This window comes from Carcharhinus amblyrhynchos, chromosome 14 (genome assembly GCF_965287045.1).
Source record: "Carcharhinus amblyrhynchos chromosome 14, sCarAmb.v2.hapA, whole genome shotgun sequence".
Lineage (NCBI taxonomy): Eukaryota > Metazoa > Chordata > Chondrichthyes > Carcharhiniformes > Carcharhinidae > Carcharhinus > Carcharhinus amblyrhynchos.
Window position 1 is genome coordinate 41558652 of NC_137337.1, and position 27971 is coordinate 41586622.

The 27971-nt window shown below is 40.6% G+C and overlaps 1 protein-coding gene across 2 annotated transcripts in view; it reads left to right on the plus strand.

Moving 5' to 3' along the window:
* kiaa0586 (KIAA0586 ortholog) overlaps positions 1–27971 on the plus strand; it is a 541997-nt gene that overhangs the window by 264918 nt on the left and 249108 nt on the right. For both annotated transcript variants that reach the window (XM_080202790.1, XM_080202791.1), the window contains exon 14: positions 14764–14836. In XM_080202790.1, coding sequence (XP_080058916.1) covers positions 14764–14836 — 73 coding nt within the window. The remainder of the gene's footprint in view (positions 1–14763; positions 14837–27971) is intronic.

A 27971-nucleotide genomic window follows, 5' to 3' on the forward strand; every position in this document is an offset into this window, starting at 1 on the left:
AGATGTTGACAAGGGTGAGCAGATGAAGGTTGTGCAGCCAGACCCATACAGGAAATCCTTTGGCACAGAATGGAACGGCAGGAAGAGGATTTCCATCAGACAGCTCAAATTGGGGAGCTGGGGTGCCTCTCTTTGTGTGTTCTCAAGATACTTAACTAATCAGTACCCTCCACTTGTTTATCCTTAACAATACAATTAATGTAACATTAACAACAACAGGCCAAATACTATAAGTTGAAGCGGGAAATGAAAAGGGAAAATAAGACTGACAAAGAGGGAATGGGGATAGACTGGCTGTTAGCATAAAAGAGAGCCCAAAAATCATTTACTGGCATGTAAATAGTAAGCAGATAGTCAAAGGCATGTTGCAACCTATTCAGAACAAAAAAGGTGATATATGATTAGAGATGCAGGAAAAGGCTAGAAAAATTCATTCATTGTCTTCCAAGTAAGGATTGATACAATGCTGACAAAATATCAGAAGCATAGATGGTAGAGATAATGGATGGGAAGAAAGTTGATAGGAAGGATGTACAGGAAAACCTGGTAATGCTTAGAATGGATAAGTGCCATGGTTTGAATGGTTTGCAGCCCAGGTTGACAGAAGAAGCGGGGGTGGAGATAGTGGAAAGGCTTGCCATAATCTTCCAGTCTTCCCTAAAAATGGGAGAAATGGTTGATGTAAAATTTTAACTCATTACTTGCAGAGGATTGGTTGTGACAATAAAAATTCAGTTATAAAGCAGCTTTGTTAAGAGAAGAGGCAAATCTCATATATCTAAAGTAAAGTTTAGGCAGCAATTCCCAGAACAATGCAAGCAGTGTATTTCCCATGTTAGCAGCTGGATGGAGGAGCACACTTCATTTGTTGTTTTCTGTTGCCTTGCATATTTTTCAGGTTTCTGACTTTTTGTTCTTGTCTTTTGTCTTCTTTCTTCTGTTTCTTCTCTGACTGCACAAAATCTGGTCAGAGTCTCCCCTTAAACTGGCATTTCTCCAGCAGACTCCCCTGAGGCTGCCAATTAGAACCATCCCACTCTTCAAGCATGCCATTCTTGTCCAATTGCAGATGTGCTGATCTGAACAGCATCCTCATGCGCACACACATCTTCCTCAGTGATTACACACTGCCTCTGAAATTCCAGTGTCTCACAATTCTAATTTAGTACAAGCAGGTTCAAGGCATATCAATTTCTCATCGCTGCTTCGCTTTGTAGGTCGGACAAACAGCCAGAAATACATAATTCTTATACGAAAGTAGCAAAGATGATATCCTTAAGAAAGGGTGTAAGGGCTGTCCAAAACAAAAAATAAAAACAGAAAATGCAATGTGGAGGAGACCACATTGCGAGTAGCGAATACAGTATAGTAAATTAGAAGAACTAAAAGTAAATCCAACTTAGTCAACCCTGATTTACTTGCAGTTCTTTAAATTTAGTACACTATATTTACTTCTCGTGCTGTGGTCTCCGCAACATTTGGGGTGACCTCTTTGCAAAACACTGCCTTTCAGTCTGCAAGCATAACCTTGAATTGATTGTCATTTGAATTCTACACCTTGCTCTGACTCTGACCTTTGTTTCTGGCCTGCTGCAATTTTCTAATAAAGCTCAAGGCAAGTTTAAGGAACAGCATCTCATCTTCGACTCCACACTCTACCGCCTTCAGAACATGACATTGAAGTCACCAAATATTAGATAATAACCTCTGCTAACCTTTGTTTAATTTTTAATTTTTCTCATTTCCATTATTTCTTCACTCTGCATTCAAATTATTGCTATCCAGCCATTCACACCTCATCGGGACACATCTTTTGTTCCTTCACCTGTTCATAACCACTCCCTTTGGCTTTTGTACCATGAAATCTCTTGTCAATTTAACCGCTCCTGCCCTCTGCTCATTACAGCCTTTTCCTCTTGTTCTTGTTTTCACTTGTTCAAAGCTAGTGGCATTTCTGTCTTTCCTCCGTTCTGACAAAGGGTAATCGACCTGAAACATTAACTCTGTTTCTCTCCACAGATGCTGCCTGACCTGCTGAATATTTCCAGTGTTTCTATTTTTATGTTAGGTTTCCAACGTCTGCTACATTTTGCTTTTGTCTTAGACTGTAGGCTGGTCAGATACAGTAGTCAAGGATGATGTTTTAGAAGCAATAAGGAGGAAAAAAATATTCAATGGGCATTCTTGAGGTTTGAGTTAATTAAGGATATCCAGCATAGATTTGTAAAGTCAGATTGTGCTTGACGATTCTAATTGAATTATTTGATGAAGTGACAGAGAAGACTGATTAACTGAATGCAGTGGATGCTGTCTATATTAAGAAGATGTTTGACAAAGTACTACCCAAAAGACTGGTTAATAAAATTGAGGCTGATTTAATAGGAAGATGGGTATCAGCTTGAATACAAAAGCAACTTAAGGACAATTGTAAATGGTTGTTTTTTGGATTGAAGGATGAGGGAGGGTAGTATGTCAATCAACTATAACAGGACATGGTAGGCTAGCAGAATGAACAGACAAGTGACATAATATATTTTGGCAGAAAGGTTAGGGAGAGGCAATATAAACTGGACAGCACAGTTATAAAGAGTTTACTGGGTCAGAGAGAATTGAGGGTCCATGCGCATAGATCTTTGAAAGTGGCAGACTTTGAGAGTTAGCAAAGCATTTGGGATCTTTGGCTCCACGAATGGAGGTGTTGAGTACAAAAGCGGAAAATTTTGCTGATTCTTTATAAAGTCCTGGCAATGCCACAACTAAAATATTGTGTTCAGCTCTGGTCATCACACTTCAGGAAACTTGAAAAAATCTTCGGACGGTGCAGAGGTGATGTACCAGAATGATTTAAGGATGACAGGTTTTAGCTACAACATTATGTTGGGTTTGTAGCAAAGGAGATTGAGGAGCAAATTGCTCAAGGTGAATAATGGTGTGACAGGTTTAGATAAGGTCAATAAAGAGATGTTCCCATTAACTTATAGTACAATGACTAGCGGACACAGATTTGTGCAGGAAATGCTGGGGGAATGGCACGTAGTACTTTTTTTACATAGTGAGTAGTAATGAACTGGAAATCACTGCCTATAGGAGTGGTGGAAGTAGAGGCGATTAATAATTTAAAAAATAATTGGATGATCCTTGAGGGAAGTAATCCTGCAAGGCTACAGGAGTAGAGTGGAGGAATAAAAGCAAAATAATGTGAATGCTGGAATCTGAAAAAAGGATAGAAAATGCTGGAAAATCTCAGCAAGTCTGACAGAATCTGTGGGGAGAGATTGGAGTCAACGTTTCAAATCTAGATGACCCTTCATCAGAACTAAGAGCAAAGCAAATCAGCAGAGAGTTATACAATTTGGGGGCAGGGGAGAAGGTGTGGAATTGGACAAAGGGAATGTAAATGAGGATGCAGAAGGCTAAGAAGATGCCAAGAGTGTCCATTAAGTGATCAGAATGCGAGAATGGCAGAACAGAGATACAGATTGTTAAAGGACTGCCTGAGGAATGTGACAGTTGTACTGAAGTGGGAGAGAGAGTGTGGAAAGAAGGAGAGCTGGAATGGAGAAGTGGAAAAATAAAAGTGGAAAAGAAGAATGATAAAATGGATGAATGGGATGAAATGAAATGGAATAAAATAAATGGAAGTGAGGTGAAGGTGGAGGAGAGAGTTCATCCTCTGCAGTTGGAGTGGAGGAATGGTTTGCTCTACAGAGAGCCAACATGGACTTGATGGGTGAATGGTGTCCTGTGCTATTATTAACTTAATCCCCCATTCGTCCTTCAGAATTATTTTAAAAATCCACCGAAGTCTTTGGTCTCACTTCCATTGGATTTTCTTATACACTTGACGTCCGTTTTTCTTCATGTCTCTGAATTTCCTTAAGGCATTTTGTAAAATAAAAGAACAGCATGGATGAAACTTGTTGCAAATATGACTGGGCATGATTTTATCTATCCAATGTGCTCTGTAGTCTCCAAGTTCAAGCTAATTACCAAATTCTTGGTGAGCTTCCGGCATGTTAAACACCTCTGGGAACTCATTATTTTGGGGGTAGGAACTAATGTGTTGCCACAGGATTTAAGTGGCCTACTGTAGCTTAAAGGGTATTCTACATCCAAAATTATTAAGGAACAGATTAAAAAGCTGTTCAATTATAGGGAGGGCCTGCAGGAGCACAGAGTCCCATAAAACATTGATAAAACCACCAAACAGCTTCTGCAAGAAACAGGGTGAATGAAGGAGGCAAGTCTCCAATCAGAGCAGCACTGAAAGGGTAACAGGAATGACCAAGACAATGCAAGTAATTATGACCAATTCTTGCATGGCACTTGGTGCCAGAAAATATTTTAATGACTTTACCAGGGCAGAAAGGTCAGAAGTGCCAGATTGGAGAGGCCCGCTTCTTCGAACCTCCACATAAATTGGGCTGGGTGTAGTCAGGTATTTCATAGCGCTGCACTGAACTCATTAGTACCTTCAGCTCTGCCTGCACACAGATCAATGGTCAAACTGAGAGTATGCCCAGTAGTTGACATATCAAGAATGGCAACATATAGCCAGGTGTCATTTTAATTGCCTAAATATTTGACTGAAAGGGGGAAGGGTCCGACTCCCCATTTAACAGCAGCCTACAGCAGAGGCATATCAGAATTTAGCTTCCCCAAATAAAAGGTACAGCAGTCCCATGATACTCTATGGAAATTTAGTAATACTCTTGCCACTTGGGTGGTATTGCACACAGGTATCAAGGTTAATATAAAAAAACTAGCTGCACAGGTAATAGTGGTTATAATTAAAAGTATTATAGTAAATCTTCTGCATGCAGACATAGTTCTCTGCTTTTTATAATAGTTTCATCAAATAACATGATGGGAGTTGGATGCGTTCAGAAGGGAATGTGAATGACATCACACTTAAGGGAATTAAGTAAATTGGCACAAGATTTAAGAACGATATTGTGATCAAGGAATTATTTCTTATCTGAGTTTAGGCTGAATGTATCTTGAAGGTGGCAAGAGGCTCCAGACTGTAACTGTTGTCATGCACTGATTGGAATTGTTATCCCTCTAGGAAACACAGTGTTGTGTAACATGTAGCAGACAACCATGATCCTTGAGACTCCTGTTGGATTGTATTGCAGGAGGCCCCCATGTTGCTTCATGTACTTAAAATATGCCATCTGAGTGGTGCCTCACTTTGATGAATGAACCTCATTATAATGCTGCTCAGTTGGAATCCTTGGAAAACACTCAAGTGGCATCGACCAAGACTGTAAAGCCTAGCCTTGATCTCTGTGGGATCCACTGGAAACATGTTTCCCTGATTTAAAAGTTGGCCACTCCCAAGGAAGCTTGCTGCTGGTTGCAGTTGACTTGCACATTGAGGGAGTGGAACATGTTCCTGTTGGACATTGATGAATGAAGTATTTAAAACCATGGAGATGCAAATTATGAATCCTTGGACCTTGGTTTTTTTTTGTACATTGTCAGTTTTCATTACCCAATCAAGCTTGTGTTGACTGTCCAGAGGAAAGCTGATGAATTTGCTAGTTCCAGAAATCCTTGACTGACTTGCCTCTGTCTATACTGCATTGTATTACAGATATCCAAAGTGGATGTCCAGAATTATCCTGTCACATAGGGCAGAATTCCCCTACTGGTGGGATCAATTGCGGGCAGGGAGGTGGGGCAAGAATTCTGCAGGATATCCAACAATTGGTTTGAAGCTGTCATGAAATTGCAACAGTATCTCCTCATGTCTGCCACAGTGGATTGGAAATCTCACTGGAGACCTGGGTCAAATCAATTTACATCTCGCTAATGAGAATGATTAGAATCTTCTCCCTACACCCGATTCTTCATAATGCCACTAGAAAAATATGCCTTTCCAGACCAGAAACAAAAATTGGGACTTGCCTGAAGAAGAAAAAGTTGGGACTTACCTGAAGGCTGCTTCTGGAGTTCAGGATGGAGGTTGCTGGTGATCCTGGACTCTGCAATACTGCAATAGTGGGTCACAGCAGCACGCATCAGGTGCCTCTTCCAGCTTCAGTATCTTTGAGGAAATCCATCTTCTTCCTTCAACAGTGAGTTAGTGACCTTTTAAATATGGCACCTGATATGACAGTGAGACACGTGCCATTAAGCCTGCCCCGCCATACAAGATGACGCAAACGCCCAGATGCATAATTAATTACGCCAGGTCCCCCCCCCCCTCCCCTGCCACAACAGGACTTAATCCTGGATGGAACAATTCTACCCATCGAATTTAATGATTTTTGTAACTTTAACAGCAACGTGGAAGGGGTGGAGGTGAACTTAATGTCTGCTCATTCCAAAATCTAACTGCTTCCTTTGGAAATTTGCTGCATTTGCTCCTTTGTTCAGTGCAGATAAAATTGCCTCTGTTTGTTTACTTGTTTAGGGACAAAGGCAGTTCTTTGTGTCCGTGACAGAATTCTACCGGGTCAGCATCTGTCCATTACTTCTGGTCTTCCAAGATACAGCAACAGAGAGGAATTTCCAATGGGCATTCCTTTATCCATTTTATCTTGGAAAGGGAAAACATTGGGGGTATAGATGGTTGTGGTTCAACTAATGTTACAAAGACAGATGATAAAGTGGACGTCAGCAAAAATAGCAATGGAAATAATATTAACTATAGTTTTAACAGCACCTGTAAATTGAACCCACCTGCTAGTATCCCCATCCAAATATAAAGGCAGAGGCTCTCTTTTCTCCATTTAACTTTTAAGGTTAGATGGTTCAAATCCACCTTTAGAATAGTGCATTGGAAACTTGGATGTCTTTTTTATACTGGCATGATCATGACAGTGGAAAAGAAGCTGAACTGATGGACAATGGGATTGATGAGATAGCTAAATCATTTCATTTGAATGCAGCTGCCAAAATGCGGGTGAATATTTCCACTGGCTGCCAGGAATGAGTGAAAATTAGAGCTGGTACAAATGTAGGCAGGGATCCAGGAAAGCTAATCTTTGCTCCATTTCCTGCAGCTGCCCACCCGATCAGCATCACAAAATCGACAGTTTACCAGTGAACCTCTAGGCTACTGTCTTTGAACCCCATACAGATGACTTGCCTTCTCTTGGTAAATGTTGAATTTTATGTACGGTAAGTTATGGAAAATGAACTCGAAGACAATCTCCATCTGTTAAGATAAATGATTGGTGTACCTGCTGGAACTTCTGGTGCTCACTCTAGAATCGTTGAGATTAGGTTGAAGCTGAAAACACACCAGTGTGTAAGCCAGTAATACAGAATATAAAATGTTCCTTTTTTTTGATGGCCCTGCTTTTTGAATAGCACAGTATTACGGGTGCCAATCTAAATAGGAAATAACTTTAATGAGATTGAAGACATGCCATTTGGCAAAATTCATCCTTGCAGCGTTTAGATTTTCAACTCAGATGGATTGGTGAGGAATTTATATACTTGGAAATAATCTGAATTTTAATGGAAAAATGTACAATCAACCAAATCAAACATCCAGCCAACTCATCCTAGATTTGAACTGTTTATATTAAGATTTCCTGAAAGTGGTTGAGTCCCCAGTATACATTATTACTTCTGAGCTATGTACATACATAATATGTGGATGTTGTTTTCCCATTTGGCTGATTACTCCTGGTCATTAAAGGATCACATTTCTTTTCTATTTATTCACTCCCATGATGTGGGCACCACTGACAAGTTCAGCATTTATTGCCCATCCCTAATTTCCCACAAGAAGATAATGGTGAGCTGCCGCCTTGAACTGCAGTAAGAAGTCTCACAACACCAGGTTAAAGTCCAACAGGTTTATTTGGTAGCAAACACTACTAGCTTTTGGGGCTCTGCCCCTTCTTCAGGTGAGTGGGGAGTTCTGATCACAAACAGGGCATATCAAGGCACACATGCAGTTTACAAAATACTGATTAGAATGTGAGTCTTCACAGCTAATCAAGTCTTAAAGGTGCAGATGATGTGAGTGGAGATAGCATTAAGCATAGGTTAAAGAGATGTGTATTGTCTCCAGACCTTAAACTGAGTGTATCCCTTTATATTGCCCTGTTTGTGATCAGAACTCCCCGCTCAACTCACGAAGGGGCAGAGCCTCAAAAGCTAGTGGTGTTTGCTACCAAAAAAAACCTGTTGGACTTTAACTGGTACTGTGAGACTTCTTATTGTGTTTACCCCAGTCCAATACCGGCATCTCAACATCACTTGTTGAACTGCTGCAGCTCACATGATGAAGATGCACCTACAGCACTGTTAGGAAGGGAATCCCATGCCATGAGATATCCCTAAAATGTTAGGGAGGAGGACTTTGCAGAGTTGAATGGGTTGGTGTGCCATTGTTGTAGCTGATGCCTAGGTCAGTACTAGATGATTCACCTGATTTTATTCATATTGTTTCTTGAATTGGTTAAATATAAGTGAGATGCTGCTTCAGAAAGTAGTTAAGCATCAATCACACTACTGTAGGTCTGGAGTCACACATAAGCCAAACCAGGTAATGGCTTTAATGAATCAGATATGTTTCTACACCAGTTTGATAGTTTTACTTATATGACCTTTTTATTCCAAGTTTTATTTAATTAACTGAATTTCAATTCTGCAGAACTCCTGCCTCTGCATTTTAATTCAAGACTCTACATCACTAGTTCAGTGTCATAAGCAATATGCTACTGTACCTGTTACATTGTTACCCATTATCTGGCTAGTGCCTCACTTTAAGGTATAATGGAATTTTCATCCAAAAATAATGCATCAGTGCAATTCTTGAAATTTTGGGATTTCACTGAAATGTAGAGGAGTCTTATTCAGTCTTTTTGGATGCAGTTGTGCTTTACTATCCAATCCTAACAATTGAGATATAGGGATAGATGAAAGGAGAAAATCATGCAATCCAACACAAAACACTGCATAGATCTTAAGATTTTGAATGAAACAAGTAAGTATTCTGGAAAGCGACGGGGTTGGCATTTGAATATTTTCAGCATTTTTGTATATAAAATATTGTCAGAAAGGGATGCATACCACCATTGTTAAAATTAATAATCATTTGGTTCCAATAGTTTTCATTCTGGATTTATCTTCTTCATGAACGTCCCTCTCGTAAGCAAGTACAAATGATGTTTTCAGATTGTAGAAACATTGTGCTTGAAGGTAAATACTGTCTATGCAGATGAGTTTGCTGTGGGATACCATAATTCTGGAGTACGTAACAAATTTTAGATTTATTTTAGACAGTATGAAATCCCTTATAGCTCTATTTTGTATTCAAGTTGGAGTGGTCAGTTTGGTTAGTGGAATTATGAATGCTGTCTTGGAATTAAGAAAACTGTTTAATAGACAAAGAATATTTACTCTAGATGTTGCTATGATTTTTAATAGATGAAGTGTGTTAGAGATATTGATGTCACTTTATCATTCTCTGTCAATTTGTGCTTTTTTCTGAAAGCTGTTTCTGCAATACACACATTTGGATTTTGAATGTCAGTTTGAAATTGAACTTGCTAAGTCACCTCTGTTAACCGACTTGTAATATGATATAAAATTTGTATACTTAGTTAATACATTAAAATACATGTCATATGATTTATTTGGGGTCAAATGCCACATCCAGCCGTGAATGGTGGTGGGCAATTAACCAACTAACCTGAGGAGGAGGCTCCACAAATATCCCATTGAAGAATCCAGCACATCAATGCAAAAGGCAAGGCTGAAGCTTTGTCAACTACCGTTGGCCAGAAATACCTTGTGGATGATCCATCATGGAGTCTTTTAAGGTCCTCAGTGTCAACGATGCCAGCCTTCAGCCAATTTGATTCACTCCATGTGGTGTCAAGAAATGGCTGCAAGCACTGGATACTTCAATAGCTAAGGTCCTGATAATATGCTACAGTAGCACTGAAGACTTGTACTGCAGAACTAGCTGCATCTCTAACCAAACTGCTCCAGTACAACTAATGTACTACATAGGCATCTACCCAACAATATGGAAAATTGCCACAAACAGCAGGATCTTGCCAATTACAGCCCCATCAGTCTACTATTGATATCAACAAAGTGATGCAAGGTGTCATCAATAATGCTATCAAGTAGTACTTTGATTTGGAAATGCTAAGTGAGTGGGTAAGAACACAGTAGATGGAATATAGTGTGGAAAAATGTGAAGCTATCCATTTTGATAGGGTAATTCTCTGCAAGAGAATTGCAGAGAGTGTCTTAACTGGTGAGAGACTGGGAAGTGTTGACATCCAAAGAAATCTTGATGTCTATGTTCATAAAACACTGAAAGCAAACTGCAGGTTCAACAAACAATTAAGATGGCAAATGATATCTTAACCCTTTTTTGCAAGGGGATTTAATTTCTTGTTACATGAACATTGTGCAATTATCAGCGAACATACACATTTTTGACCTAATGATGGAGGGAAAATCATTGATGAAGCTGTTGAAGGTGGTTGGGCCTAGGATATTACTCCAAGGAGCTCCTGTAACAATGCCCGGGGACTGAGTTAACTGGCTTCCAACAACTGCAACCATCTTCTGTTGTGGTAGTGTGAGTCCAACCAGTTGAGAGTATTGCCCTTGATTCCCACTGATTTCAGTTCTGCCAAGTCTCTTTGATGCCACACTTAGTCAAATGCTACTTTGATGTCAAGAACAGTTACCCTCACCTCCCTTCTTGAGTTCAGTTCTTTTGTTTGCATTTGCACCAAGGCTGTATGTAATGAAATTGGCTTGGTACAACCCTAACTGAGCATCAGTAAACAGGTTATTGATCATAAGGTCAGAAATGTGAATGTTCACTGATAATTGCACAATGTTTAGCACCGTTCATGACTCCTCAGATACTGAAGCAGTCTTGTCCATATACAGCAAAACCTGGACAATAATCAGGCTTGGACTATCAAGTATTAAGCAATATTCTCACCACACAACCAAGCAATGACCATCTCCAACAAGAAAAAAACAACCATCATTCCTTGACAGTCAATGATATTACTGTTGCTGAATCACCATCCTGTGAGTTACCATTGACCAGAAACTGAATTGGACTAACCATAAAAACACTGTGGCTCAAAGAGCAGTTCAAAGGCTGGGAATTTCTCTGTGAGTAACTCATTTCCTGACTTCCAAAAAGCCTGTTCGCTATCTACAAAACACAAGTCAGGAGTATGATGGAATATTTGCATGGATGCATGCAACTCAACAACGCTCAGGAAGCTCAATGCCATCCAGGACAAAACTGCCCACTTGATTTGCACCCCCTTAAGCAGTCACTTCTTCCATTACTAATGCGCAGTGACAGCCATGTGTACTATATGCAAGTTATACTGCAGCAACTCATCAAGTCTCCTTCAACAGCATTTTATAAACCTGTGACCTACCACACTGAAGGGCAAGGGCAGCAGGTCAATGGAACATCAGCACCTACAAGTTCCCCTCCAAACCACACATCATCCTGATTTGAAACTGTATATCCATTCCTTCCCTATATCCTAGAATCCCCTTCTTGACAGCACTGTGGATGTACCCACATGACCAGGATTGCAGCAGATCAGGAAGATGGCTCACCACCACCTTTTTGAGGGCAGTTAGGGCTGGGGAACCAATGTGGCCTGGTCAGTAACACTGACATTCTGTGAAAGAACAAATTAAAAATAACCATATAGTCATTATTTTGTTGCTGAGGTGTACTTGTTCATTTCAATCAAAAGTAGTAAAGTTCATCTGAAAATCTGTCTGATTATTTCACCCTCCACGCACTGCTACACTAGTGATCTTATAAGACTTGTCGCTGTCCCAAAAATTGAATGGTAAATTGTACCCAAACAATGTGTGTACTTTCTAGCAGACGTTCATAGTAGCATTGATGAGGGCAATCTCTACAGTACAATTACTTGAAGAGAGAAACCTAATGCAACTGCCTAAAATTGAAGAAATGTGGTCTGGTACACATGTCCAAAAAGTACTTGAAAAGGAAGAGAGAAATTTGATGCTGTTGCTTTAATAACTGTGCGGTTGACCATTGTTGGAGGATAAAATTAATGATTATACTTGATTAAAAAAAATTCTAATGAAGCCTTTTTTGTGCTGAAATCACTTCCCCTTTCTGTTCATTTTAATTTTTCTCGATTGCACATGTGCCAGGTGGCATGGTATTAGACGCTGGTAGAAATCCTTTTTAATATAATTTATGAAATCTTCCATGAAATGCTGATGTAATTTCCTGCTGTACTGCATTCTCATGAAGCAAACCTCCCTTAGAGACTGTATTTAGACCAGATGTACTCCCAGCTAGGTTGCCAAAGCATGCAATGCACACTATTTTTTATCTGCTGCTTAGTGACCTCAGCTCAGCTACCTCTTAGATAATTTCCTGAACAACACAAAAAGATCTAGTACAGTACAAAATACGACCTAAACTGGATCCAGTGCTTTGCGTGAATAAAATATTATAATTAGGGCTGCATGGTTTGTTGAACAACCTACCTGGCAATTTTTCACATCTGTCTAAGAAATCATTAATGTTTTTTGTCTGGTCTGATGTTGGAGTTCAAATACATTCCTGAGAAAACATGTATTACTTAAAGGCTGCCAAGAATAGATCAAAGATTTATTGTACTGTACAAAGTACAGTAATCTTAAATTCTTCCTCAAGCAGGAAAAATAAGGTCACACATTGTATTTTTCTTCTGTCCACATTTATACTGTAATTTGAATGGGTCACTTTGACTTGCAGTAATTTATTTATATATGCCTTGTTGTTAGTTTCAGCTGAGCATCTATCAGATTCCTCTTTGTGTTAGGAGTTGTGCTGATGCCAATATTCCTGTTAGATATTACTGCCCACTGTCAGAGACTCTGAAGTCAATCATTGACACAATAAAGTTTGCTGTTTAAAAATGACCCATATTAAGGCATGCTCTCATTTTGGACATGTGTACCAGACCACATTTCTTCAACTCTAGGCAGTGGCATTAGGATCACATTGGGAAAAAATATGGGATTATCAGAAATTCGAATTAAGCTTCCTAACATGTGGTTTGTTCCGTAGACTGCTGATAACAGATCCCCAGAGAAAATAATGTGCAGAATTGCACACATTTTGAACTGCTCTCGGTAGTCAGATTTCACTGTTTTAAATGATCAAGTAAATGCAATGATAATAACAACAGAACAAGGTCAAATGCCAGATCAGAGCTCTGATGCTAAAATAATATTTGGGAAAGGTGAACCTGAGACAAATGACTTGTCTGGGTTTAGTAAGATTATGGCTGGGTCAGAGGCACCACTATATTGCTAAACAAGAACCTGCATCCGGAACAGATGCCTTGCCAAGTGAGCTTGCTGAGCCAGACAGGACCAGCATGCAGTCTTTCATCTGTTTATAACTGTTGGGCCAATCAAAATCCTGCTGACCACAAAGTGCCGGCTGGAAAGGATGACTGTGGAATTCAGTTTGACAGTTAGAAGTAAAACATAAGTTACCTAGCATAATCCCTTACTAACTTCTACAAATTTCTCATTGGATGCCGCCTTTAGTCAGAAAATGTAAAAATGCACTTCCGTTGTCCTCCTCATGAGACATATCTGAATAAGTTCAGTTCTTCAGTAATCTGGCAGCTAACTGAGCACTTCAACATGTGGAAATAATTTAGTTTGATTCTGCTGTCACAAATCAGAAAGTCATAGCAGTTGAATAAATGTATCCTTCTGATTTATGCATTTGGACAAAGATGCAGATAATTTCTGTCTTGAAAATTAGCCTCCATCTTTGATTACCTGACATTTCGTATAACCCTATTGTAGATAGTGATTAGTTTGCTGTTGCTCTGTAATATTTTTGTGAAATAAATGACTTGTGGGAGCTGATAAATGCCATGTTGAAATTGTGGATTGAGAAGAATTTTCCCTGCAAGGAACAACTTAGCAAATATTATGCAGCTACCAATTCCAAAATGATTTGACTAGTCCAAAAGCCATTCTGAAAGATATAATGAATTTCCACTGATATAACACCTTTTGCTTGCTTGGGCATCCCAAATATTTCAAAGCCAATGAAAAACAGTAACTTTTATGAAAATATGTGGCAGCCAATGTATACACAGCACGATCCCACAAACAATGAGACGAGCAATCTAATCAATTTTGGTAGTGCTGGTTCAGGGATAGAAATTGATCGGGACAGAAGGAGAACTCATCCAACCCACACACACTGCTCCACTCTTTGAATAATGCCACAAGAAATTTTACATTCCTGAAGAAGCAGACAAAGCTTCTCATCTGGAAAGTAGCCCCTCAGGCAGTGCATGGCCCACAGTACTGCACTTTAAATTTGGTTGGATTATGTGTTCATGTCTGTGCAATGGGACTTTAACCCTCAGCCATCTGGCTCAGAGGTGATGCAACTTGCGAACTGAAGCTAACCCTGAAATATTTGTTCCCCTCTCAATTCTGATCTTGTACAGTTACATTCAGTGCAAGATTGCTACTTAATGTAGTATCTGCAAAGGGGATATTACAATATATCTTCACTGCTTTGAAATTCAGTGATTTTCAAATGCTAGGATAGCTTTGGTTGAAATAATACTAAGAATGGAAACTTCACAATCCTGGTTAACTTGTAGGGAAATATCTTTAACCCCCTTGTATCTTTAAATTATGATTTTAACAGGCCGACAAATTTGACATAGACTTAGGAATGAATGATATAAGAGATTAATAGTAATTAATTAAATTATATTTCAGCGATGAAGCTGAAAAAATTCGAATTGGGAAAACTGTGGATGCCTGGATCACTGTCATTAGCCAGGATATACAGGTATGTTTAAGAAAAAAATGTGATCAATTCTCTTTAATTAATGTATTTTAATTGAATATTCAACTGAGTATTTGTTTTGATTTGATCTGAAAATTAATTATCACTGGTCTTTGTTGGGGAGACCATGTAAAAGAATTTTCAGTATTGTGATTAGCAATGATTATATGATGCTCCATACATTGTCCTTTAACATGGCACTGACTTAACCCAATAATGATGTGTAAACAATTGTGTTTTATAGTTAGCTAATTTTAAATGATGAATATTATTATGTCAAATAATATAAATATCTTTTTGAATCTACTCAAGTTAAGCTGGGAACAAGACATACAACATGAGGGATCTGATTTGTAATTGCATGAGGTCTGATTTAGCAATGCTTGTGTTAGCTCTAACGATTCCATTGTTCATGTACACTCATGGTCTCAGACCAGTATACCCTGTAGAAAGGCTGTCTGGAGAGAAATTGATACCCCAGATCGTACAAAATAGTTTTTGGTTAATATTTCTCTTTTTGTCAACAGAACTAAAACTTATCGGCTGCTCATTGATCTCATTGCTATTTGCTGAATCATACTATCTCAAAAATGGCTGCCAAATTTGTCTGTATTATTATTGCAAAGTAATTTATCAAGTATGAACTGTTTGAAAAAAAATGAGAGGCATAATAAGACTCGATGTGCGTATAACTGCTTGGTGCTTTCAATTCGTTTCACTTTGTGCAGCTTAGGCTGCACGTTGTTTACTTGTAGTTGAAGCCATTGAATTTGAGAGTCATACCTAAGCTGCTTTTATATTCATTTCACTGGGATGTTTTCACTGGTGGCTCTCAAAGAGTGAACCTCGCGCTGTAGGTGTCAGAATCACTGAATCTAATTTTAAAAAATATCAGTTAATGTTAGGTGGACAGACAGCAGACTGACACCAATGTAAAAGCAGCTTTAGTTTCCACACACAAGAGCTAGTTTCAGTGGCATCTGCCTTAAAGTTTTATTCTGATGTGTGCACAAATGTCTACTGCTCATAACACCCAGGACTTATTTGTAGAAAGCCCCTGTTGTTTTTCCTCATGTATTTCAAAATTTTAAAGGAGTAGTTTGTATTAAATAAGATGTTATATAAATAGTGAATAAAAATGAAGCAAAGTAGGCCGATCTGCATTGCAAATAGGTTGATTAACATTTTGGATAGAAACCCTTTTATTGAGCTGATCTCCATTGAAAACATCAGCCTGACTGATTGAATAATCACAATTGTATTATTGTTACTGTTTTCATCTTTAATGGCATGGATATTTCACAGAAATGGCAATAAAATTGGTATGTCATGCATTTAAAGTATCACAAACTGGTTTTGTGTGAACTGCATGGAAAGTAAAAGGAAACAGCAACATTACAGCAGGAGTTCCTCAGAATAGTATCCTCGGTCCAACCATCTTATTCAAAGCTGTTTCCATCTTAGAGTCAGAAGTGGGGATGTTTGCTGATGATTGCACAATTAGTACCATTTATGACTCCTCAGGTAGTGAAGCAGCCCTTGTCCAAATGCAGCAATACCCGGACAATATCCAAGCCACTGTTAAGTGGGTAGGTAACATTCACACCACACAAGTGCTAGGCAATGACCTCTCCAACAAGAGAGGATCTAACTATCACCCCTTGACATTCAATGGCATTACCATCACTGAATCCCCCAGTATTAACATCCTGGAGCTTATTATTGACCAGAAACTGAACTGGATTTGCCATATAAATATCTGACACTACCAAAGCAGGTCAAAGGCTAGAAATCCTGTGTTGAGTAACTCATCCCTTGTCTCCCTAAAGCCTGCCCATCATCTACAAGGCATGAGTCAGGAGTGTAATGGAATACTCCCTACTTGTTTGGATGAGTGCAGCTCCAACAACACTCAACAAGCTTGCTGCCATCCAGGACAAGCAGCCCGCTTAATTCTACTCCTTCCATAAACATTCAATCCTTCAAATAATAGAGTCCTACAGTGCAGAAGGAGGCCACTTGGCCCATCAAGTCTGCACCTACCCCAATTCCCCAAGGCCCTATCCACATAACTCTATGCATTTACCCTAGCTAGTTCCCCTGATGCTAGGGGGAATTTAGCATGGCCAATCCACATAACCCTTCTACCACTGATGAATAGTGGCGGCTGTGTATGCCATCTGCAAGATGCAGTGCAGGAACTCAACCAATGTTCCTTATACAGCATCTTACGGGATACTGCGAGGCCTAGATAGAGTGGACATGGAGAGGATGTTTCCACTAGTAGGAAAAACTGGAACCAGAGGGCACAACCTCAGGCTAAAGGGACAGAGATGAGGAAGAATCTGTGAAAGTGGTGAATCTGTGGAACTCTTTACAGCAGAAGGCTGTGGAGGTCGGGTTATTGAGTGTCTTTAAGACAGAGATAGGTTCTTGATTGATAAGAAAATCAGGGGTAATGGGGAAAAAGGCAGGAGAATGGGGATGAGAAAAAGAATCAGCCATGGTTGAATGGCGGAGCAGACTTGATGGGCCAAATGACCTAATTCTGCTCCTATGTCTTATGTCTGTGTCCATAAACCTTTGACCACTATCAACTGGAAGGACAAAAGTGGTAGATACCTGGAAACAACAACACCTGGAGGTTCCCCTCTAAGTCATTCACCAGCCTGACTTGGAATGATACTGATTTTCCTTCACTATCACTGGGTCAAAATCCTGGAATTCTGTCCATGACAGCACTACCCCTCTGGGACTGCAGTTCAAGAAGACAGTTCACCACCACCTTCAGAAGGGCAATTTAGAGATGGGCAATAAATGCTGACCCAGCAAGCGATGCCCAAAACCTATAGATACATTTTTGAAAAGCAGAACAGATCTTTCAGCTACATCAGCGTTGAATAGTCTTCACGAAAATGTTAACCTGCCTTTCTTTTTCCAATGCTGAGGAATCTGCTTTTATTTCAGATTTGCTGCATGTTGATCTTTTCTTTGTAAAACTTCTGCCTGAATGGTACTGATAACAATGGCAGTCACCAACAGTAAAACTGTGTGCAGGAGCCCTCTCTCTTGTTTTTCTAATGCGTGAAAATAACAGAGCAGCATTGATTCCTTGCATCTCCACCAGCCACATTCTATTGATCTGTTTTGCATTTTGTAGAATAATACCGTAGTTTCCATGGTGATGGTGTTGCACAATCCAGCTTCCTATCGATACTCTCTTTGCATGCACCCCATGCAAGCACCTTTGAGAGATATTTTTACCGTTTTCCTTGTTATTTCTGTGAAATATCCCTGGCATTGAAAGTGAAAATAACTAACACAAAACAGTAATTTATGCATATTAAGTAATACATTATAGTCAAGAGCACGAGTATTCGAGGACTCGTTTAAAGATGAGCTTTAGATACTATCATTAGTTGCAGAGCAATAAAATTAAGGTTAATGTTGAGCCATTTTATGATACGGAATGTTTGTTTTAGGAGAGACCCTGCAACAGTGGGTGCTCCTGTCATTTTGATTGATCACTCAGTCCATGTTAGACACAATGTTCTCCATGCTCTGCTTGCAGCCTGAAAACACATTTGAGCTGGACTCCTCCATGCTCTGTTCCATTTTATGCAAGCTCACAAGCAGGCTGCATTATGCACCTAACATTTCCAAGTATATGCTCATCAGCCGCCTTCGGTGGTCAGGAAACTGGAAGACAGTATTTGAGTTCTCTGCAGCAGAACTATTTTGCAATCTCAGCCTCCTATAAGATGAGGCGTTCCACATCCCTGCTCTCGCTCTCGAATCCTGAAGTTGTGGATGAACTTCCCTCGCAAGAAAGAAGCAAATTTGCCACTGACAATCTTGAGCTGATTAGAGAATGTCCCTGTCATTTTGGAATTGCTGATATGCCGTGTTTCAGCTGTGAGGTGTGCAGAAGTGAGAGTTACAGAAGTGATGAGTATCAGGACAAGGATGTGTAATAAAGTGCGGTGCACTGCTTGCTGGCTAGTACCAGGGGAATGAAGTTTTGTGTGTAGTGGGGTAGGAGGTGTTAAAAAGTACTTTGGCAACTCTGGTGAGATCATTGAATTTCTTTCAACATTGTTCACCTGAGAGTTGGGCACCAATCATTCGTGCTCTCTCTGATGTTTCCCAGAGTGGCGATACTGTTTTGAATTTCCTTCAGCAGATTTCTGACCAATGATGGCCTCATTTAAGCATAGTTTTGTTGCACATATTTGTTCTGGCTTCATCAGTATGTTGTTGGACATTGATAGTACATGCTGGGACAGCTTCTAGATTGAGTTGAAAAACCACTTTGCTGTATCTTTTAACTCTCATAAGCATGTAGATCGCCTTATAGGAATGGAATCCTGGATCATAATAAATCCAGAGAGTATAATCTGGTAACAGTAAATTCAGTTCTGTACAAATGATCACATCCCCCAGGATTTGAAACAGAGGCTTCTGCCTCAAGCATAAACGGGTAGAGTGATGTTCTCTCACATGATGATAGAATGGGCCCCAGAAATTTCTTGTCCTTTCTTATCCTTCAACATCTCTTCAGTCAGCTTATACTCTTATTCCTTGCATTTTTACCAAACCACTAAACATCACATGTAGGTGGTTTGCACCTTTCACCAATCTGCCCATTCCATTAACCTGCCTATACTCACTTGATATCATGGAACTTGAGTATAGCTCAAAAATGAGACATTTTGTTGAATCTTTTCATCTTGCACTCATCGGCAAAGGCACAAGAATGGCAGATTTCAAAGGGAACAACAATACCTCATGATATAAAAGCAAAATACTGTGCATGCTGATGCGGGAAAATCTCAGCAGGTCTGACAGCATCTGTGGAGAGAGAATAGAGCCAACGTTTCAAGTTTGGATGACCCTTTGTCAGAGAGCCCCAAAGGACCCTGTTTAGATTCCGAACACATGATAAAAGATGATGGCAGCAGATGGCCAGTAAAAGACACAGAAAATTTTAACAAGCAGCTACAGACCTGGCAAGTCAAGAGATCTTTGAAAGAAGGACCTTAGGAACAGATTCAAAACTTACCAAAAAGTTGCAGCATCGTGAGTGCAACAGATTCAAGCTGAGACACATGCCTGAGTCTGAACAGCAGTGTGCGCAGACTTGACATGAGCAATTTCATCCACTTTATGCTTAGCTTCAATTTTTGGCATGCCTTCTTGCTTAGTGGAGAGCATAATTAATTTTGTATGACTTAGAGAAGTTTGACAATTTTTCTAACCATCTAATTCAACTTTGCCATGAGTTGGCTTTTGACTTTCAATGTAGTCCCATCAGGACCCTGTAATTTGAGGGTTACAATGTAATCTGAGCCATTTGATTTTGTCTGATAGAATAGAAATACCTGCTCCTGTGTCTGGTGGACATTTTTCATGTGGTTCATTATGGTTCAGGTGCATTATGGTAATGTTATGACATTTCTATAAATAGAGCATGCTAACACTTGAATGAGGTCTGATGTGATTCATTTGGGATTTGTAGTCCTTAAAGTTACACGCACACCCCATGCCTCTTCCTCCTCCCTTTCCCCCCAAACTTCATAGGAATACCCCAGGCTAGGACTGTGTCTCATGGAATCAGGCATGTGCAGGGCCACGGCCCTTTGTGAGCCATGCACAAGAAGTGCCTTTCACATGCTCATCTGTTGCAACACCCTAGCATTGTCTGTACTACATGCAGATATTTGCCTTCAGTTGTCCAGGTGAGCTGATCTGCATCTCCACCCACCCCTGATAACCCAACTCTCATGCAGCATCTCAAGGTCTCCATCATGAAGCTCTGCATAGTTGAGAGCAACCACGATTTATTTGAACCATTGTAACTTTCCATTTCCAGTCCAAAACATTTGCCTCCCCATCCCCATATAACCTACAGCCCCCACACACCCATCATCAATGAACCCTCCCCCCAGGTGTAACATTTGACCTTTCCAGTTACCCTTCAATACAGGTGAATGTCCATGTCCTCTATAGCACCATTGAAGCAGCAACAGTTCCAGTCTTCATTGGAAGCATGGAAACCACATTACCACTGCAGACCAACCATTACTCCCACCAGTCATGTTGAGTCATTATTTCTGTCAGTGGCCAGTATGAAGCCATTTGCATCACGCTAATGGGATGCAGATGAAGACCTGACCAGAATTGTCTCCCTTTTTCCAATTATCTGCACCACCCATGAGATATCCGTCCAATCGGAACATGTCTGGACCAATATGTGCACATATTGGTACTTATTGTAAGAGCGCCTGGGGTATCTTGTGGAGATCAGACGATGGAGTCCTCCCGTGACCGTGGACCCTGGAATGTCAGGTGTAGCAGTGCATGGATGGAGCATCAACCACATGGATCTTTTTGCTGCAGTAGCTTCTAGAGCGAGATGGATATTTTCACTGCAGGTGGATGGCAACATGGGGTACTGTTGAGTAACAATGGTCTGTGCTGGGTGGGGAATAAACAGGGAAGCGAGGAATGAAATGGGTGTGCATGCCTTGGGGGGGGGCAGAGGAGATTGGGAATGGTAGGGGAAAGTGAGAGATGCTACAGTGATCCATTATGGTGCAGTTGTGATGGATATGAGGTGGCAGTATGCTGCTGTGAACAGCATGGGAAGTTATGGAGATCTGACTAGGCATGAGGGGTGAGCAGGTATGATCGGATATGGTGGGTGTGCAGGTGTGAATGGGCATGGGTGGGCAAGAGAGGAAAGGGGTTCAGAGGGAGGAATCCATCGTGTCAACTGATGAATCATGGAGGGCATACTGAGGGAATTGTTGACAGGAAGGGATGATCAAAATTAAAGGGTCAATGGAAACCAGCAGGGTGGGAGGGTTAGTCTTTGGTAATAGCAGCTGAAGGGGCACTGGGGAGATTTGGAAGTAAAAGCAGATTCTGAGGATCGGCAGATTGAAGGAGAAGCATGGGGGTGGGGGGAAGGTAGAGGACATGGACATTCACCTGTATTGAAGGGTAACTGGAAATATCAAATGTTACACCTGGGGGGGGAGGGTTCATTGATGATGGGTATGTGAGGGTTGTAGGTCATATGGGGAGGGGGAGGCAAATGTTTTGGATTGGAAGTGGAAGGTTATGATGGTTCAAATGAACCATGGCTGCTCTCAACTACAGTAAAAAGTCTGACAACACCAGGTTTTAGTCCAACCGATTTATTTGATAATAGACTCACAAGCTTTCGGGTTAGTCCCTTCGTCAGGTGAATGGAGAGTTCTGGCCTCAGACAGAGCATATGAAGCACAGACAGTTTAGAGATTACTGATTAGAATGCGAATCCTTACACCTAACCTGCTGTTCAAGACCTGAAATGGCTGACAATGTGAGTGGAAGGAGCACTGATCACAGGTTACAGAGATGTGTATTGTCTCCAGACAGTACAGTAAGTGAGGTTTTGCAAACCCAGGCAACTCACAGGGGTTACAGATAGTGCGACATGAACCCAAGATCCCTGTTGAGACCGTCCTCATGTGTGCGGAACTTGGCTATCAGTCTCTGTTCAGCGACTCTGCGCTGTCATGTGTCAACAGGGATCTTGGGTTCATGTCGCACTATCTGTAACCCCCGTGACTTGCCTGGGTTTGCAAAACCTCACTTACTGTACTGTCTGGAGACAATACACATCTCTGTAACCTGTGATCAGTGCTCCTTCCACTCACATTGTCAGCCACTTCAGGTCTTGAACAGCAGGTTAGGTGTAAGGATTCGCATTCTAATCAGTAATCTCTAAACTGTCTGTGCTTCATATGCTCTGTCTGAGGCCAGAACTCTCCATTCACCTGACGAAGGGACTAACCTGAAAGCTTGTGAGTCTATTATCAAATAAATCGGTTGGACTAAAACCTGGTGTTGTCAGACTTTTTACTGTGTTTACGCCAGTCCAACGCCGGCATACCCACATCATGCTCTCAACTATGCAGAGCTTCATGGTGGAGAGCTTGAGATACAGCGTGGGAGTTGGGTTATCAGGAATAGGTGGAGATGCAGGTCAGCTCACCTGGACAACTGAAGGGGAATATCAACGTGTAGTACTGAATGCTGGGGTGTTGCAACAGATGAGCATGTGAAAGGCACTTCTTGTGCATGGCTTACAAGGGCTCTGGCAAGTACTTTGCCTCTCTGCACATGCATGATTCCATGAGACATAAACCTAGCCTGGGGTATCCCTATGAAGTTGTGGGAGGGGGGGAGGAAGAGGCATGGGGTGTGTGTGCAACCTTAAGGACTACAGATTGCAAGTGAATCACATCAGACCTCATTCAAGTGTTATTGTGTTCTATTTATAGAAGTGTCATAATATTAACAATCATAGTGCACCTGTGGAACCACATGAAAAATGTCCATTAGACACAGAAGCAGGTGTTTCTATTCTATCAGACAAAATCAAATGGCTCAGACAGATTACATTGTAATCCTCAGATTACAGGGCCCTAGTGGCATTATACTGAAAGTCAAAGGCCAACTCATGGCAAAGTTAAATTAGATGGCTAGAGAAATCATCAAACCTCTCCAAGTCATACAAAATCAATTATGCTCTCCACTAAGCAGGAAGGCATGCCAAAAATTGAAGCTAATCCATAAAAGTGGATGAAGTTGCTCATGTGTATTACCGCAGTTCATTTATAATCAATTTTCAGAATTATTTACAGGCCGTGGAAAACTAAAGGCAGAGTGTCAATTGACCGTGTGAGCTGATGCTAAACCAGTCTGTCTCTTTACACTTAGTAAAGTCTCTCTCTCACTCTTGGACAAAGTCAAGTTTATTTCTTTATTAGTGTCACAAGTAGGCTTACATTAACACTGCAATGAAGTTATTGTGAAAAACCACATTCTGGGTACATTGAGGAAGATTTAGCATGACCAATGCACCTAACCAGTACATCTTTCGGACTGCGGGAGGAAACCAGAGCATCTGGAAGAAGCCCATGCTGACGTGGAGAGAATGTGCAGACAGTGATCAAGCCGGGAATCGAACCCGGGTCCCTGCCGCTGTGAGGCAGCAGTGCTAACCACTATGCCACCAGGGTGAAACTGAGAAGATGTTAGCACAAAGAGTTATTTCACTGGTCACCCTGCCAATAAAATGGTGTGTAGGATCACGTGGTCCCAAAACCAAATGACTCTCTAAGAATCTGCTGGCATTTAACTCAAGTAAACAAATCAGTGGAATATGAGAACCACTTGATGCATGACAGTATTGCCAAATGAAGCGAGAGTACTCTATTCACCAAGTTGGAAGCAAACAGCAGATTTTGGCAGTTACCTCCGTACAAAGAATCTTAATTGCAAATCACATTTATAATAGCATTCGATCATTATTGTTTTACTAGATTACCATTCAGAATTGTGCCCACTCCTGAAATTTTCCAGACAACAATGTATCAAACTCCAGAAGACATTAAAGGAGTAATTTTCCATATGGATAACGTACTTGTACATGGTTCCACAAAAGAAGAACATGGCCCCAGAGTTAAAGCAGATTGAGAGTCTTACAGGATGTAGGCCTAATATTGAATGAAAAATGTGAGTTCACCAAAGCTAATATCAAATTCCAAAGTCACAAAGTACAAGCCACTGAAATCACAGTTGATCCATAGAAAAGCAAAAATAATCAGAGAATTTTCCACAACTCAGGAAAGTAACAGCTTCCAAGATTTCTTAGGCTGGTCAACCAAGTGGCAAGTCCCCACCAAATTTGGCAGAGGGCAGTGGGTCTTTGGGACCACTTTTGAGACATGGTCAATAGTGCTGCTGGACCAGCAAAATGATCAAACAACTTTTAATCTCCTTTGAAGTGTTGCCACATTATGAACCAGAATTACCAACTACAGTAGCAGCAGATACATTGTCAAAGAGTCTGGAGGCAGTATGATTTCAATTGTAGGGAGATGTTAAATGTAAACCAATTTACTATGCTTCAAGATCATTATCAGAAACAGAACAAAGATATGCCATAATTGAAAAGGAAGCCTTGGTAGAAATGTGGGCATGTGACAAATTCTCAAACTTGCATGATGGGATTGTGGTTCAAAATTGAAACAGACATAAGGCATACTCAAGGCACCTGAGAGATTAACCATGTGAAGTCTGAGAAATTTTAGAATGGGGTAGATGCAGATGGATGTAAATAATATAGTGGTAAATACTTGGGGGGATTGGTAGATTACAAGCTTAACATCAGAAGCTCCTAATGTGATGATGGAAGGAATAGAATTTGCAACCTTGCACAGAGGATCTAATATGTATATATTGGCTCTTAGTAAGAAGGAGTAATGGATTTAACAAACTACAGTCCTGAACAAATTATTTCAGAAAAATAGACAAGCTCCAGAAAAACCCCATTTAGACCTGCATGACAAATCAGCAAGAAGTCCTATTCACCCATTGCCAGGTGCTTTCTTACCCATATTGCTAGTCAAGCAACAGTTTGTTTTTAAAATGTTCATTCTTGTTTTCAAATCTCATTGTGGCCTTTCCCCTCCCTATATCTGCCATCTCCTCCAGCTCCGCAATCCTCCCTGATTCTGTTCTCCTATCAGGCCTCTTGTGTGTTCCCAATTATAGTTAATCCACCATTGGTGGCCTTATCTTTAGTTGCCTAGGTTCGAAGCTTCTCAATGTCCTCCCTATACCTCTACGCCTCACTTTTCTCTAAAACACTCCTTAAACCTACCTCTTTTACCAAACTTTTGGTTATCTGCTCTAATATCTCCTTATGTGGTTCCATGTCACATTGTTTTATAGTGCTATTTTGAAGGACTTTGGGATTTTTTTTTGTTAAGGCATTATATAAATATAAGTTGCAGTTGTTGCCTGAAAGCATAAGCTGCAATTTCTTCACCCATCCCCAACAATCGGTGGGGGGCACAGTGACACAGTGGTTAACCTTGCTGCCTCACAGCAGTAGGGACCCTGAGTTAGAATCCAGCCTCGGGTCACTGTCTGTGTGGAGTTTGCATGTTATCTTTGTGTCTGTGTGGGTTTCCTCCCACAGTACAAAAATTGCCTCTTAGTATCAGGGGGGCTAGCAAGGTAAATATATAGGGTCAAGGGGATAATGCCTGGGTGGGATCAGTGTCGGTGCAGGCTTCATGGGCTGAATGGCCGCCTTCTGTACTGTAGGGATTCTATAAAACTCCATACCCATGTCACTGCTTCCTCATAACTTTCTCTGGCTGAAGCAAACCAATTACAACCTCAGCATTCTATTTGACTCTGAGTTGAAATTCTAACCCCATATTCTTGTCACCGCAAAGACTGCCTGCTCATACTTCAGTAATGTCCCTTATCTCTGCCCCTAATGTAGCCTATCTGATGCTGACACTCTTATTAATGCAATTGTCACTTCCAGAGTGTAGCATTGCTCTCCTGGCTAGCCTCCAATCCTTCACCTGCCATAAGCCTGAGGACATCCAAATTTCTGCTGCTTGGATTCTAATTTGCACCAAGTCCTAATCTGTCTTCTTGTAAAGACAATAAATTTGAAATACTTTTTCAGATCTAAGTAGAGCCTCTATTTGGAATTAAAGAGTCTAATTTTGATCTTTTAAAATTAATTGACAGCTAAAAGAGCATTGTTAGCCCATGACTCAGCACTGCAATATCATCTCGCTCTCTCCAAAACAGTAGCTGCTTCTTGTCATCCTTGCCAAGGAAATTGTTACGATTACAACTACTCATTTGTACAGAAACATGATGTCAAGTCACTTGAATGTAATCTCTTGAGGAATATTCAAATGTTCCCATGTACTTGTATTTAAAGTTAGATCTTTTGAAAATTCACTTGTGGAAATAACTTTATATTCCATCATTCATTTTGATTGTATTTATGAACTTTAGAGATTTCAGACCCAGGTGCTGTTGCTAAATGCTGCTACTAATCAGTACACAGCAAGGATTTTACAAGCTACTGTTCCATTGTGCATTGGTTGTTAGCAAGGCGATGCTTCTCTAGCTGTGTTTGGGTAATACGTTTTTTTTAAATGGGGCAGTATTTCAAAATTACCTGTTTGAAAAGTAATTTGGAATTTTCTTTTATTCTTTCACGAGGTGTGAGTGTCATTGGCTTGGCCAGCATTTATTCACCGTTAATTGCCCTTGAGTACGTGGTGGTGAGCTGTCTTCTTGAACCCCTGCAAGACCAGATAGTGTAGGTACAGTGATGTTAGGAAGGGAGAATGGATTATCATGCCAGTCGTTGTTCATCAGTGCAGCTCAACCACAAGTAGTTACATTATGGATGTTCTTGTGCTATTGATTGGAGGTATAAAGTTATCCTTCAATATGATTCTGAGTAGTGAAGAATGCTATTGGCGCTTGTGACATTGCACTTCTGGATGCCAGTTTTTTGTCTACATCTGTCAAACAGCATTAAATCATATTCAGAAATGGGGGAAGTTAGCTCAGTTGGCTAGACAGCTACTGTGTAGTTCAGAGTAACACCAGCATAGATTCCCATAATGGCTGAAATAGACTTGGAAACCTGCCTCCTTGACTTGCCACGTAGTAAAATTGTGGCATATGCTGTGGTTCACTGACCCTCGAATAATCTAGGATGCTATCTAGAGAAGTAAGGGTGAGTGGTACAAAAGTAGGAAGGAGGATTGACAGTGTCAGTAAGTACATATTTTAATTGAATTTGGGTTTCTTTTTAAATTTATCCATATTTGATTTTTCCATTCTATTGAATGGAGACATTCATACAAGAGAGGAACATAAGAACATAAGAAATAGGAGCAGGAGTAGGCCATCTGGCCCTTCGAGCCTGCCCCGCCATTCAATAAGATCATGGCTGATCTGTCGTGGCTCAGTTCCACTTTCCCGCCCTCTCCCCATAACCCTTAATCCCCTCTCTTATCAAAAACCCATCAACCCGCTTCTTAAAAATATTTAGCGAGGCAGCCTCCACCACTTCAACGGGCAGAGAATTCCAGAGATTCACCACCCTTTGAGTGAAGAAGTTCCTCCTCAACTCCGTTCTGAACCGCCCCCCCTTTATCTTGAGGCTGTGCCCCCTAGTCCTACTGTCTTTTTTGAGCGGGAAGAGTCTTTCCACCTCTATCCTATCCATCCCATTCATCATCTTATACGT